Here is a 13310-nt window from a genome sequence, read left to right on the forward strand (position 1 = left end):
TTATTCCGTCCAAGGTTTGAAGGCCCATTTATTCGGATCTTAGTGGTTGATTCGGTTAATACGGCCAGGTAATTGCAGCAAGTTACCAACTCTCTCGACCCAATGCTACCCGCATGAATTGATGTGCCTCTCTTCTCTTAAGTGGGTCCCGCAAGTACTCCGATGGATCCACTGGAATTCGGGACACGGAGTTGGGCAGGTGGATGATGAGTATCGTTCAAAATCCGTAGCATATTCCTTTTCGTCCACAGATTCGTAATTAAGCAGTTGCACCGTCGAAACGAAACATGGCTCCGAAGATTAAAGATAGAAGAATTGGGAGAAATCGACCGATTCTTCGAAGCGCCCCCGCCCCGATTCGAAACACGACCAGCAAACCCTATATTTTGTCGCCCAGATCCATCACTGTTTCGATTGCTCCCCTTCCCTCTCCTTCCCCTGCCGCCGGCGTTGGCACAGGAGGAGCCGGGGAAGGTGGAGATGGCCTTTGAGCTCGAGGCATTGTGTCTAATGTGAGGTACGGGCGGAAAAGAGCTCCTTTTTCCTGTGCTTTTTATCGGTATCCATGGATGTTTCCGAGGATTTCACGGTCCCGGCCGGCAGCGGAAGCGCCGCGGGGGAGGGACTGTTTGTTGGGACGTTCTCTCTGGGACTTACCCCTTCCAATGCCTTTCGTCGGTCTATGAGGCGGAAGATGGACGCCAGGGAAACCGGCGCGGCCTCCGGCGTCGCCAGGGTGGAGATCGGGAATGAAGCGGCGGCCCTGCGCGAGGCCCTCGTCAGTCACCAGCAGACGGTCCAGAAGCTGCAGGCGGAGCTGGAGGAGGAGCAGAACGCCTCGTCGTCAGCTGCGCAGGAGGCCATGTCGATGATCGTCCGCCTCCAGCACGAGAAGGCGGAGGCCATCATGGAGTCCCGGCAGTTCAAGCGCTTGACTGAGGAGAAAATGACCCACGACCAGCAGGAGGTCGCCAGCCTCGAGGACCTTCTGTTCAAGCGCGAGCAGGCAATGCAGGCACTGTCCTGCGAGGTCCAGGCCTATCGCCATCGCCTACTCAGCTACGGCTTTAGCCTTGACGGCGATGCGCCTCCCTCGGAGCCGCAGACGCCTGACACGGTTACCTCCTCCTTTGCCATTCCCTCGATCGAGTTCCCGCAGGAGTATCCTCCGATTAGGTGCGTCAGCGATGCTGGTGCCGAACTTGATAAGTACCCTCCCGGCGCGACTCCACGCGGGCACCTCCAGAAGCTCGAGCAGCGCATCTTCCAACTTGAGCGGACGCCAAGTAGCATGTGTGGGAGTATCAACGAAAAGGGAGTTATAGTGGGGCATTCACCTCGGGTCCGGCCTAGGCATCTTCGAAATATTTCATACGGAAGCTATGGTTCTGTTCTGGAATTCAACAAGGCGGAGGAGTTCCCTGCATCCATTGATGCTGCGTCAGATTACGATGATATGAGCGACAGAGTGTACACTGTGGATGCCGTCCACGGAGCCAGTGACGACTATGTTAGCACACCAAGGGAGCTTCAGAACAGAAAATTTCGGATGGGTAGTAGGGTTGAGGAAGTAGAAATAAGCAAGCTTCAGATGAGGCTACAGGCACTTGAAGCCGATAGAGAGTCCATGAGACAGACACTGATCTCCATGGGTACAGACAAGATGCAGAGGGTAATATTGAAAGAGATTGCTGAGCAAATGTGCAAGGAAGGGCCAGCAGGAGATAGGATCGTAGACAAACCTTCTTCAAACAAATCTTCTTTAGTAGCGACCATCAAGGTAATGATTTATTTACCATTGTTTTCTGAATGTGTAATTCTCACATGTCTTCTTTCATTTTAAAATTAGTCTTCATGTAACTCGCACAAATGGAAAACTTATGTAGTGAATTAACATTCCACTATTTGCAACCGTTATATTCATGCACGGTGTTTGCCAATTATCTGAAATTCACTGCTTCATCTTTCTTTTTAGTTCCTAATTAATATTGTGTTAGGTTAACTCATCCAACTGCTAAATTCAATGGTGATGCAAATATAGAAGAGATAAGCGGATTGTCATATTAAGTTCAAGACTTTGGGTAGTTTTGTTTCCAGAAGATGGATCTTTTTCTTTTTTATGGTTGATTTCATTGAAAAAAAAGGAAGCAACATCATAGAAAATAAATAATGGTTCAAAGTTTACATATTTTGACTTGAAAATTTGATAAGATGAGTCCCAACCCCTTTAGGAGGTCATATGACTTTTGCTTCTATTATTTTTTCCCCTACCAGAAAAAACCAATCATTCAGTGGACGACTGATTGGTTTCAGAACTAGTAATCCACTAGCCATTTAGCGACTGATACGGCATTTGTAACTACTATTTCACAAAACCTTAGATTGTATTGATTTTAGAGACAGAAGTAAATTGTTTAGGATGAAATGTATTAGCAAGTCTCTATAATATATGTTATAGTTCATTATTATTTTGATGAAGTAAAGTAAATTGATTTGTTAAAACTAAAAAATTGCCATGTTATAGTGGTTAAGATGCATACAGGACTTCAACAAGGAATTGACCCAACCCAACATATTTTAAGAGGCAGCAGACTTCTTTTGTTGCAGCCTTGTAGAGTTGTAGGTCATATGCCAACTAAGTTACTTGGTGCGTGATATCAATTTTATTGATTTTATGGATAGGAGGGTTGTTACTCAATCTTTTGGTTTAATTTTATCTTTTTTTATAAGAAACTCTACTATATTTTATCATACAATGTATGTTGGAATTCAAACGAGTAGTTCATTGCCACTCAATTCTTCCGGATGGTATACTATATCAGAATGAAGATACAAAATTTAATGTATTGGAGAAATAATAGCTTTAAAAAATGTCGGTTTATGACTTTCATGAATGAGTAATGAATCGTTAACTACTGTCAACAATTATGTTTACTGGAAGTTGATGTATATTAGTAATCTCTATTTTCAATGTGACTGTTTAGTTGATTGCAGCGTAAGGATATAATTGATCTAGGAAAGGAATTCCTGCATTCCATGTGCATTAGACCAATGATGAAACCAGAGTCGTGTTATTTCATGTCAACAATTGTAGGTGGGAAAATAGAAATCACTGAGCCCAAGTAAGAGAGATCTAAACTGCTTCTTTGAAAGAATATGCAAATCGCGCATATAAAACATTAATAACATGAGATTGAGCAAACTAGCTGTAGGGGGCAAGCTAATAGTATGACATGTGCTTTTTTCTGTAAATTAAGCTTCTTAAGAGCTTTCATGAACAAGTTTGAAACTATATTCTTTCAAGCATGTCTACTGTATAGATTGGACAAACTATGCTGACTACTATTCCTGATTTCATTCTCTCTGTAGTTAAAATCTTTGATACATTAACATGCCTAGTTCATCTTGAAGTTTAGGCAACTCACCATATCAAGAACCCGTTGTTTTCAATTTCATCTGTTTTCCTCCTGATAGTTGTTTTTTTTTCTGCTAGAGTGCCATCTCATACCTTGTATTCTGGAGAAAGAAGCCATCTCGAATCAGGTGAGTTTGTGATTGTTTTTTCAGATAGTTGTATAGCTGTTGAGTTCTTACCGCGAATTGTGACCTCTATCCTTGTAGGTATCCATTCGGGATTACAGCGGGCACTGTTGGTTTACTACTGCTTTTAGACAAGTCCTCTCGTGTAAGGCAAAAGAGACTTCTCACGAAAACACGGCTAACGACCGCAGTGATTCAGTTAGATATCGACGGCTTTGATGTTGGCAACTACTCAGAAGCAATTTGGGAGAGATAAACACCAACTTTCCGATCTATATGATCCCGGTTTTTGCTCTGATTTCTTAGGTGATGTGTTAACTAGCTCATCTACTCTGAAGCATTTTTTTTTTCTCCCACGAAGAGAGAAATATTGGTTTAGATGTAGCAAAGTATCAAACTTTATTGTTTATTCTCTTTCTGAGGATGAATTCATTCACAATTCTTTTTTTCTTATATCGTTGCAATGAAGTAAATTATTATCACGATTAAAAGCAACACTTTATTTATTCTTCAATCTCATACACAAAGATGCATTAACAAAGAAAAGAGGGGAGAAGTGTAAGTTGAGTAGATAAAGTCATTCAAAAAAGTTTTTTGTTCCTTTTTTATGATAGATTAAGTTTAATAGATGCTTTTAGGTATTTTTTTATTTTTATTTTTTAAATATTAAATTATCTATTTTAAGACGTTGGCTGTAATATATTGTTTATGATATTGTATAAATTTTTTGGGGGGAAATGAAAATTTCCTGGAGATTTTATGAATGTGTACTTTGGACGCTGTCCCTATATGCTTGGCGTACGCGACGAACAAAATCCTAGTGTTTTACTCGTGAAGGTGTGACGCTTTTTAACCGGGCACCACTCTTCATCCTCTTCGATTTGTGAGTAGCTGTTTGTGTAAACGAGCACGAGTATCTCTAATAAATTTCCGGACGAGTAACTACATCCCCACCATCCATCCATAAAAATCGTGAATGGAAAAAGAGAGGAATGAAACGACCGACACGCGGTTTGTCCTCCTCTTCTCTCCCTCTCTCGCTCTAGGGTTTCTGGATCGGTATTCTCTCGCTGATCATTCGCTGGCGTAATCGGCAGCAGGTGCTGCCACGTAGTCCATCGATCCTCCCTCTGCTCCGGTATCGAGGCGCTCCGTCGGAGGTATTTGCTCGATCGATTTTCTGCTTCCTGTCGTATTCTTGCTCGGATCCTCGACGAGTTGGATCGAACTCCGATCTCAATCTTGTTTTGCTAAATTGTTTGCCTCCTGGTAGATAGATCAATCTGCCACTGACCGAATATCCTCCTGAGCGATCTCAATCTGGCTTGTTGTTTTGTCGTTCCTCTCTGCTTTTTCTGTAGCTGTATATAGTGTTTGTTAGCAGTTTGCGATTGGACTATCCTTGGGGAATTTATTTTTTGAGTTTTAAGTTTTTATTTCCTTATCTGGATTCAGAATTGAATTTTTAGTTCGCTTTATTTTTAATTGAACGGCGTATTTTCTTAGGTTTGGTTATGGATGTCACTGCAAAGATGGAGAGCCACTTATCATCAGCTGCAGCTTTCGTGGAAGGAGGCATCCTGGATTCTTGTGATGATGCTTGCAGCATCTGTCTAGAAGCCTTCTGCGAAAGTGACCCTTCCACGGTGTGTGGTCTTTAGGGTATTTGTATTTATCCAGAATTTGATAATAACTCTGCTTTCCAGTACAGTTCAGTAGATTTGTGATATTCTCTTTTGTTATTTTTCAGGTTACTAGTTGCAAGCACGAATACCATCTACAATGTATTCTTGAATGGTACTGCCGTTGTTATTCTCTCTGATTTTTTTGTCCTGCTTGTGTTACTGAACTTGTTATTTTACTGTTTGCTTCTTATACATGCTTTCGTAAAAAAAGGTCTTAGTTGTTGGAGATGCCTTTGATAAGTAATCTAGAGCATGTGATCACTTGTCTTGGAGTGTATATTCTCATAATAATTGAATCAACTGTTTTGTTTTGCTTTATTTCATATCATTACCACAAATTAGTTTCCTGTTTTATCTTTTCTTTACCTAAAAATTTATTTCTTAAATTTGGTCTTAATTAGGTGCCAAAGAAGTTCTCAGTGTCCTATGTGTTGGCAGACTATTATTTTGAAAGATCCAACCAGGTACGCTAGTTAGAAAGGACTGGTCAAATGTGCTTAGAAAGGTTCTTATCTTTTCTGATCTTGATTGTGGCAGCCAAGAACTACTAGAGGCTGTGGTGCGTGAAAGGAACATAAGACTTGATAATGCACGAACTACCACCATTTTCCATCATCCAGCACTTGGTGATTTTGAGGTGCAGCATGTGGGCATTTTTAAATTACTATTGAATTTTCATGAGTGATAACAAAAGGGCAATGGTCATTTCAAGTTACACAATGATTTCTTCTTTATGAGCTTTTTGTTGCAGTTGCCCATTGGTGGCAATGATGCTGAACTAGAAGAGCGTATCATTCAACATTTGGCCGCAGCTGCTGCCATGGGAAGAGCACATCACATTACCAGAAGAGAAGGACGAGTTAGATCAGGATCTCATAGCCGTCCACAATATCTAGTTTTCTCTACAAATTCAAATGTTCCATCTGTGGGTTCTGTGCCTGCTTCCTCTCCTTTAGGTGGGGATAATGAATCGTCTTCCACTTCAATCACTGCTGCTAATACATCAGCTCCAAATAGTAGTCCAGGAGGGGAATCTGATCAGGTAATCAATGATCTTCCAAGTCAGGTTACTCAGGTTCCATTTTTGACATCTGAGGCCGGAAGTTCTCCAAGCAGACCTATAATTTCAAGTCCCAGGTACTCGTTAGTACTATATATACATAAATCTTTTTTATAATTTCTTTTATATTCTTGTCAAACTACATTGGATCCTGATCACCACTAATATTTCAGGGCACCTACTGGGCATTTTTCTCATGTTAATCACGAAAGACCAGGGCCTTCTGAGTTGCAATCCTTCCCAGAAACTTTGAAATCTCGCTTTAATGCGGTCTCAATGAGGTATTTTGAAGATTGTGCTGTGCTCTCAATTTCCATTTCCATTATATGAAATGATGAATATACTATTTGCACATTTGCAATTAGGTATAAGGAATCTATAGCAAAAAGTACTCGAGGATGGAGAGAGCGGCTATTTTCACGAAATAGTTCTGTAGCAGATATTGGTTCTGAAGTCAGAAGAGAAGTCAATGCTGGAATTGCTACTGTATCACGAATGATGGAGCGCTTGGACACAAGAGAAAGTAGAAGAACTTCAAGTTCTTCTCCTTCACCTAGTGTTGAAGTACATGCGATTGTGGATCCGAATAATGAGGATGTTACTACCAATCAAGCTGACACTCTTGTGAATAGTGGCACTTCATCAACATCTGATGTGGCAACTTCAGCTCCTAACTAAGGTGCATGTCATTTTCTAACTATGAGTCTGCTGTAGTATTTTGTGCCAAAGATACAGCATTCTGCTCTTTTATTGCATTGCTTTGTTTAGATGAAAGTTCCATGATTTAGATAAGGATCTTATAAGTTCAAGTGTTGTGCCTTCTATTGCCCATATTTAAACAAGGTTGCAAATTAAGCTGCTACTTGCTTGGGTTTGACTTTACCTATAGGACTATTCGAATTAAATGTGATCTTTTGGAGTTTGGACTTTGAAAATGTTGCTGGACCTAATTTAAGTTAATTTGATTGCACTTGGATTGTAATGCATTTGATAGTTAAGTTGCGCAAAAATCACGCCAAACATGATTTGATTTTCACATAGAAACTTGATCATTTTTCTTATTCAAAATCTACTGGTCGTCTGTGGTTGGACATCATGGTGCTGTTGTCAAAGTTGTGAGATGCATTTTGCATCTGGAGACTATCCCTGTGCCAACTCTCACATGAAAGATTAACTTTCTCTTTATACAGATTCATCTTGTTTGAATGATTTTTTTACATTTAGTTAATTAGATATTTTTCTGTTTTCTGGATGCCATACAATTTATATAATTAAGATATCAAGCATTGCATTAATAATATCATATCATTTGGCATTATCCTAGTTGACTCTTAAATCATATTCTCTCAACATGCACACGCATACGCACACTTGTTCTCATTTATATAATGTTAATTATAGAGATGATGTTTGCAGCCAAATATTTTGTCTTTCGTTGGGTTACTTGAACTTTTGTTGGTTGCAGCTGCCCCATTTTTTTAGAACTCCTACTTATTAGGATATTGGTTCGATGTTTCCATAACTTGCAAAAGAAAATGCATCTTGAGGGGAGGTTATCCTGTTTGACAAATTTATCAACAATAAATGGCTAGACTTGGGAAGTTGCTCATAGAAATCTTCTCCAACTAGGGATATGTCCCTATGATCTCTGGATTTTTATCCAGCCAACATGCTTAAAAATTCAAAAGAAATGGACTTAAACCAATCTGACCTAAGCATGAACTTGTAGTAACTTGGTGATTCTTTTAAACTTTATAGCTTTAGCATGAACACCGTGAGGATAAGTTATAACTTCTCTAGCTTATTTATCCAACTCTTGAATTGTGTTAAATGTTTAAGTATGAACCTTAAATTTCCTCCAACTTAATCCTCTTTTAACCTTTTCCATATGTTTCATGATATTGTTTTGAATTTTGAAATATTATAGAAGGAATTCTTTTTGTCATCCATCCAGGTGTTATTAGTGGTTCATCAAAATTGAACTCTGGCGTATATGGTCTTCTCTACCAGAGTGAATTCTACAAACAAGCAAGATGCTAAAAGTGGAGGTTACAAATCCGAGGCTTGAGAAGTTTTTTTTTTATGGATTTAATTTTTTTGCTTTCATCTGTATAAAGTTATTCATAGAGAAACTCTAAACAATAATTAGGGATGCATTACTCTAGTACAAGGTTATGATCCTCCAATGCCTACAAATGCTGAATTGAATGACCAACTTTCTGGATTCAGTCATTCAAATGCAGAGTGAAAACAACATGTTTGTGGTATTTTTAATTGCCCCTCCAAATCCTTGAAGTTGATTTGCTATTTTCTTTTTATAGGGAAATGAGCATGTTTATATATGCAGGTTAGAATATACAATGTAGGCTATAGGACTAACGTATATCTGAGCAAGTACCAGATTAGATTAGAGTAAATGCCTTGGGACTGATATACATTGTATTTGCACCAATCTAACTTTCTTTTTATATCAAACTTCGCTTCCTCAAACAAACAAGTAGTTATTCGTGATCAGTCACACATGATGAATCATGGATGAAATTATAAGGTGTCAAGACTTTATTAAGCTACGACTCTTTTTATAATGTCCTTTGAAAATTTTGAGCATGTAAAGCTATTCTTTGATTTACATTCTTTGATCCTCCATACTTGTCATAGCTTCTTGGTGCATGTAAAGCTTTTCTTTGATTCTCCGTATCTGTTATAGCTTCAGAATTAAAAATATGTGCTCCTGTGTTTTTCTTTTTTCTTTTTTAATAATTTAGGTATCTAATTTGTATGATCCGATTGGCTGGTTCAGTTTTAAGTTTTTCATCAGTTATTAAGATAAATTAGGACAACGCGTGGCTCAGACATTGCACCCTAGTTCGTGAGTAGTTTTAGCAGCGTTCGAAAATGCGTTGTGTGAGTCTCCCCTTCTTATCGACATATGAAGTATGTATCGCTGTCAACTGTGGATGTATGACTCGGCTGTAGATAACTCTTCCATATCATCCTAGCTCGGTTTACATCTTTGCCACTGCATTACTCTTTGACCAAACTAACTACTCTATTATTCCTTTGACCAAACTAACTTGTTAGCAATTGCCGTGCATCTTCTGCAGTACCAATTGTTAGACCCGAGGAGAGTGCATATTACTGTGTGTGTAAGAGATTCTTTATCCGAGGAGAGTCTGCATAAGCCAGATCAAGCTTAGGTGGGCCACTGACATGGCTCCAATTAGGAGCATTCGATTAAAATTACGGTAAAAGGGAATAATCTTCACTCTGGGATTGGACTGTCTTATGCATTCTGAGAAGAAGATAAATTATAAAAAAATTTGATCAATGCAGTGACCTTTTGACCCGCGATGTATTTCGCACACCTTTGACCAAACTAATTAGCAATTGCCGTACATCTTCTGCCATCCCAATTGCTAGATCCCAATTGCTAGATCCGAGGAGAGTGCATATTATTCTGTATGTGTAAAGAGATTCTGTATTGGAGGAGAGTCTGCATAAGCCAGACCAAGCTCAGGTGGGCCACTGTCATGGCTCCAATTAGGAATTAGCATTCGATTACAATTGTGGTAAAAGGGAATAATAATCTTCACTCCGGTCTCCGGGATCGGACCGTCTCGTGCAATTTGAAGAATGATAAATATGCAGGGTGCATTTGGCACAAATAAATAAATAAATAAATATATATATAATTTGAAGAAAGATGAATATGCATGGTTCATTTCGCACAAACATATATATATATTTCACAGAATATTTTATAATATTACCCCGCTCACAACACTTATTTATCACCAGAAAGGCAAACAGTAGCATCGATGCCGATGCAATAATATGATAATGCTCATCTTAAATGTCCCTCGACGATAATTTATGATGAGATAAATCAGATTTTACGTGGTATTTTAATTTATGATGAGATAAATCAGATATTACGTGGTATTTTAAGTGAAAGAATTTTAGTAGTTGCAACACAATATCTTACCTATTAAAATAAATCTATAACTACACTACCAACTCAGCTACATACTAGGTCAATAATGACATTATTTCTTTGAAATAATACGATGATTGAGACATAAAGTATTGTCATATGAGATTTTAGAATCGAAATTCAGTATGCCCGAATATATCCTCTCCCATGCTTTACCTATTTACACTGATGACTAATAGTCATCTGTGATTTACCTTCTCCGTATTAGTCTAGGGACGAATTGACGGGGATGCTGGGACAGACGACGGTTGCTAGGGGTAAGCGCTATGTCTTTTCGCTACTAGTATTGGAGCTATTGTTTGCCTTTACCGTCATAGATAGGGAACAAGGCCAAACCACTTCCAAGACATTCAGTATTAGTATGACAATATATGGAGATTACAAGTGCAATTGTCTATATAAGAGATTGATGGTCAAACTTTGACCAAAAGTCAAGTAAGTCAAGATTGACCGGATACTTGACTGGGAAGTTCTAATTAGAGGTTAGACAAGGACAAGTCTAACGAAAAGGTTAGCAGAAGATGAAAATCTAAGTGGGTCAGTGTTGACTAAACACTTGGTGCGGAAAGTCTCGGTGAGTGAAGTTAGACAACTGAAAAGTCCTAATTAGTGAAGTCAGTCTGGTGAAAAGGCCTAGTGAGTCAAGCTAGGCAAAAGAAAAGTCTTGATGAGTAAAGTCAGGTGAAAAGCCCTAGTAAGTGAAGCTAGCCAGAGGAAAATCTTAGTGAGTGAAACTAGGTGGTGAAAAATCCTAGTGAGCAAAGTCAGGTATATGGAAATTCTGGTGGGTCAAAGTTGACCAGAGACATGGAATTTGGAAGTCCAAGTGGGTCAAAGTTGACCGGACACTTGGCACAGGGAGAAAAGTCCAAATGGGTTAAGGTTGACCGAACATTTGGTGCACAATAAGTCTAAGTGGCTCAAAGTTAATCGGACACTTGACAAGGAGAGAAAAGTCCAAAGGAGTCAAAGGATTGATCGGACACTTGTTGAAAAGGTCCTAGTAATTAAAGGTTAACTAGATGCTAGGTAATGAGAAGTTTCAGTAGATCAAGGTTGATCAGATGCTAGGTAATGTAAAGTCTCAACAGGACATGATTGACCGGATGCTGGGTAGAGGAACCCTAGACTTATATTTGGAAGTTAAGGTTGGTAATCGATTAGGTTAATTGATTACTCCATATATTTTAAACGATTAAGCTTTTGACTTAATTGCTTAAACTTGGAATCGCGAGAAACAGAAGGGAGCTGAATCGTTTACCTTAAGTGATTAAGCAAAGTTTAATCGATTAGTCTAATCGTTTAAGCTCTATTATGTGAGAATCAGAATGGTTAGTAAATGATTAAACAGAGAGACTTAATCGCTTACGGTTTATTCTCGCGTAAATAGAAAGATTTCTAATTGATATGGCTAATCGATTAGGAAGACTTAATTGACTGGGCAGTCGATTAAGCTTCAGAAAAGTAGTTATTATGCAGGTTACTGATGTGGTAATCATTTAAAGAGATTTTTAATCGATTAAGATGCCAACGGTAACCATAGAAAATGATTTTTCATACACTGTTTCATAAGAGCTCTCTATACAGATTCTCGACAACTATACACCAGTTCTTGGAGACTTAGAAACAAGTATTGTTGTACTTTCAAGTTGATCAAGAGATGTCTACAAGCAAGAAGAGAGTAAGCTAGAGTTTTATCATTGTAAATCTTATAAAATTTCATTTGTATCAGTTTGTATCTTTCTTTTCTTGTATTTTCTCTGTGTGTGAGTTTGTACGCGGCTTCCCTATCTCTGGATTGTTTCCGAGAAGGAGCTCTTTTATAGTAGATATGTGAATGAGAGCCGGATCCTTGGATTAATCAACTCGTTTGATGTGAATATCAAGTAAATTCATTTTATTAGTATTAGAGGAGCTTGATTTAAGTATTCCATTGTAAATTATAGTCTTTTGAAATGAACGAGCTATTCATCTCCCTTTAATTCTAATATATCCCGATAATAAAAATTTATATTTTATCAGTCTCAAGATTCAACCTCTCAATTTGAAAGTGATAAATCTTTATCCATTTATCATTTCAACGTCGGGGCAACATTAACACCAATACTAATGCTTCGGAAGTGGTTTGCTCCTGAAGATTGTTCTTCCAAGTAAATTGCTTTTACCACCCCCTCTGACAGCACACCCTCTCCTTTCTCCCCTGTTAAATGACTTTTTTACCCCTTCCTTTAAAATAACAAGTTATTTTATTTTTTTTCCAATTTTATTTACTTTCTTTAGTTTTTTTTTTCAATTTTATTTACTTCCTTAGTTTTTTTAAAATAAATTTTGTTTATTATTATTATTTTTGTTTTTTATCCATATTTTACTTTCAAATTTTTTATAAATAATAATCCCTAAAATCTATTATTAAAAAAAATAAAGATTATAAGATATCGAATCCTCTGTCCCAATATCATTTGTCCCCGTATCTCACTCATTATCTCAGTCCATCGTTACCGGCATTGCCGGCGGCCTTCGGCCGTCACCCTGATTAAAACTATATCCTAGGGGGAAGGTGACTGCGATCGCTATCGATGTGATCAACCCCGAAATTCGGTTGGATTTCAGTAAACTTTCATTCGTCGACGATCTGAGTCCTTGTTTAAATTCGGCCGAATTTCAACGTCGATCGCCCTGATAGCGACCCCCGGGTTCACCTTCCCCTAGGGTATAGTTCTGGTCGGGGCGATGACCAGAGGCCGTCGGTAGTGGGCTTGATGCGACGAGTAGGATAGGAGGACAGAGAAAATTGGGGACAAAAGATCCATTCTCATATTACAAATATAAAAAAATCATGACTTTTTTATCGAGAAAATACTTAAAAAAATAAAAAAAAATGATATAAAGATAAATAATATGATGGACTGGGAAGGGAGTGTGTGCGAAAATCTACACTAAAAAATAAATAAAAGATTATAAATATATAATAAAAAAATTAAAAAGAATTAAAATTATAAAAAAAAACTGATTAAAAAAACAAAAATCAATA

The 13310-nt window shown here is 38.3% G+C and overlaps 2 protein-coding genes across 3 annotated transcripts; both read left to right on the forward strand.

The window, feature by feature from the left end:
* The first annotated feature begins 293 nt into the window (after window positions 1–293).
* Window positions 294–3879, forward strand: LOC121987607 (myosin-binding protein 7-like). Its single transcript, XM_042541355.1, has 3 exons — window positions 294–1780; window positions 3494–3543; window positions 3622–3879. The coding sequence occupies exons 1-3, from the start codon at window positions 566–568 to the stop codon at window positions 3794–3796; spliced, it is 1440 nt and encodes a 479-aa protein (XP_042397289.1). The 5' UTR covers window positions 294–565; the 3' UTR covers window positions 3797–3879.
* Window positions 3880–4500: 621 nt separating this feature from the next.
* LOC121984900 (E3 ubiquitin-protein ligase RHF2A-like) lies at window positions 4501–8552 on the forward strand. Of its 2 annotated transcripts, none has more exons than XM_042538070.1 (9): window positions 4501–4700; window positions 5047–5186; window positions 5291–5337; window positions 5627–5689; window positions 5763–5871; window positions 5977–6362; window positions 6459–6566; window positions 6651–6964; window positions 8240–8552. In XM_042538070.1, exons 2-8 carry the CDS (start codon window positions 5055–5057, stop codon window positions 6961–6963), a joined length of 1158 nt encoding a protein of 385 aa, XP_042394004.1. In that variant the 5' UTR covers window positions 4501–4700; window positions 5047–5054; the 3' UTR covers window position 6964; window positions 8240–8552. The 2 variants fall into 2 exon arrangements, with proteins under 2 accessions (XP_042394004.1, XP_042394005.1); XM_042538071.1 differs by having other exon boundaries at window positions 4503–4700; window positions 5763–5862.
* Window positions 8553–13310: the final 4758 nt, after the last annotated feature.

Source organism: Zingiber officinale, chromosome 5B (assembly GCF_018446385.1).
Source record: "Zingiber officinale cultivar Zhangliang chromosome 5B, Zo_v1.1, whole genome shotgun sequence".
NCBI classification, from domain to species: Eukaryota; Viridiplantae; Streptophyta; class Magnoliopsida; order Zingiberales; family Zingiberaceae; genus Zingiber; species Zingiber officinale.

Excerpts from the sequence above, each read along its gene's own strand:
- LOC121987607 (XM_042541355.1), top strand. The coding sequence starts at position 566 with ATGGATGTTTCCGAGGATTTCACGGTCCCGGCCGGCAGCGGAAGCGCC. Across the intron at positions 1,781-3,493 it reads CTTTAGTAGCGACCATCAAG|AGTGCCATCTCATACCTTGT; the intron begins GTAATGATTTAT and ends TTTTTCTGCTAG. Across the intron at positions 3,544-3,621 it reads AAGAAGCCATCTCGAATCAG|GTATCCATTCGGGATTACAG; the intron begins GTGAGTTTGTGA and ends CTATCCTTGTAG.
- LOC121984900 (XM_042538070.1), top strand. The coding sequence starts at position 5,055 with ATGGATGTCACTGCAAAGATGGAGAGCCACTTATCATCAGCTGCAGCT. Across the intron at positions 5,690-5,762 it reads ATTTTGAAAGATCCAACCAG|CCAAGAACTACTAGAGGCTG; the intron begins GTACGCTAGTTA and ends TGATTGTGGCAG. Across the intron at positions 6,567-6,650 it reads TTTAATGCGGTCTCAATGAG|GTATAAGGAATCTATAGCAA; the intron begins GTATTTTGAAGA and ends ATTTGCAATTAG.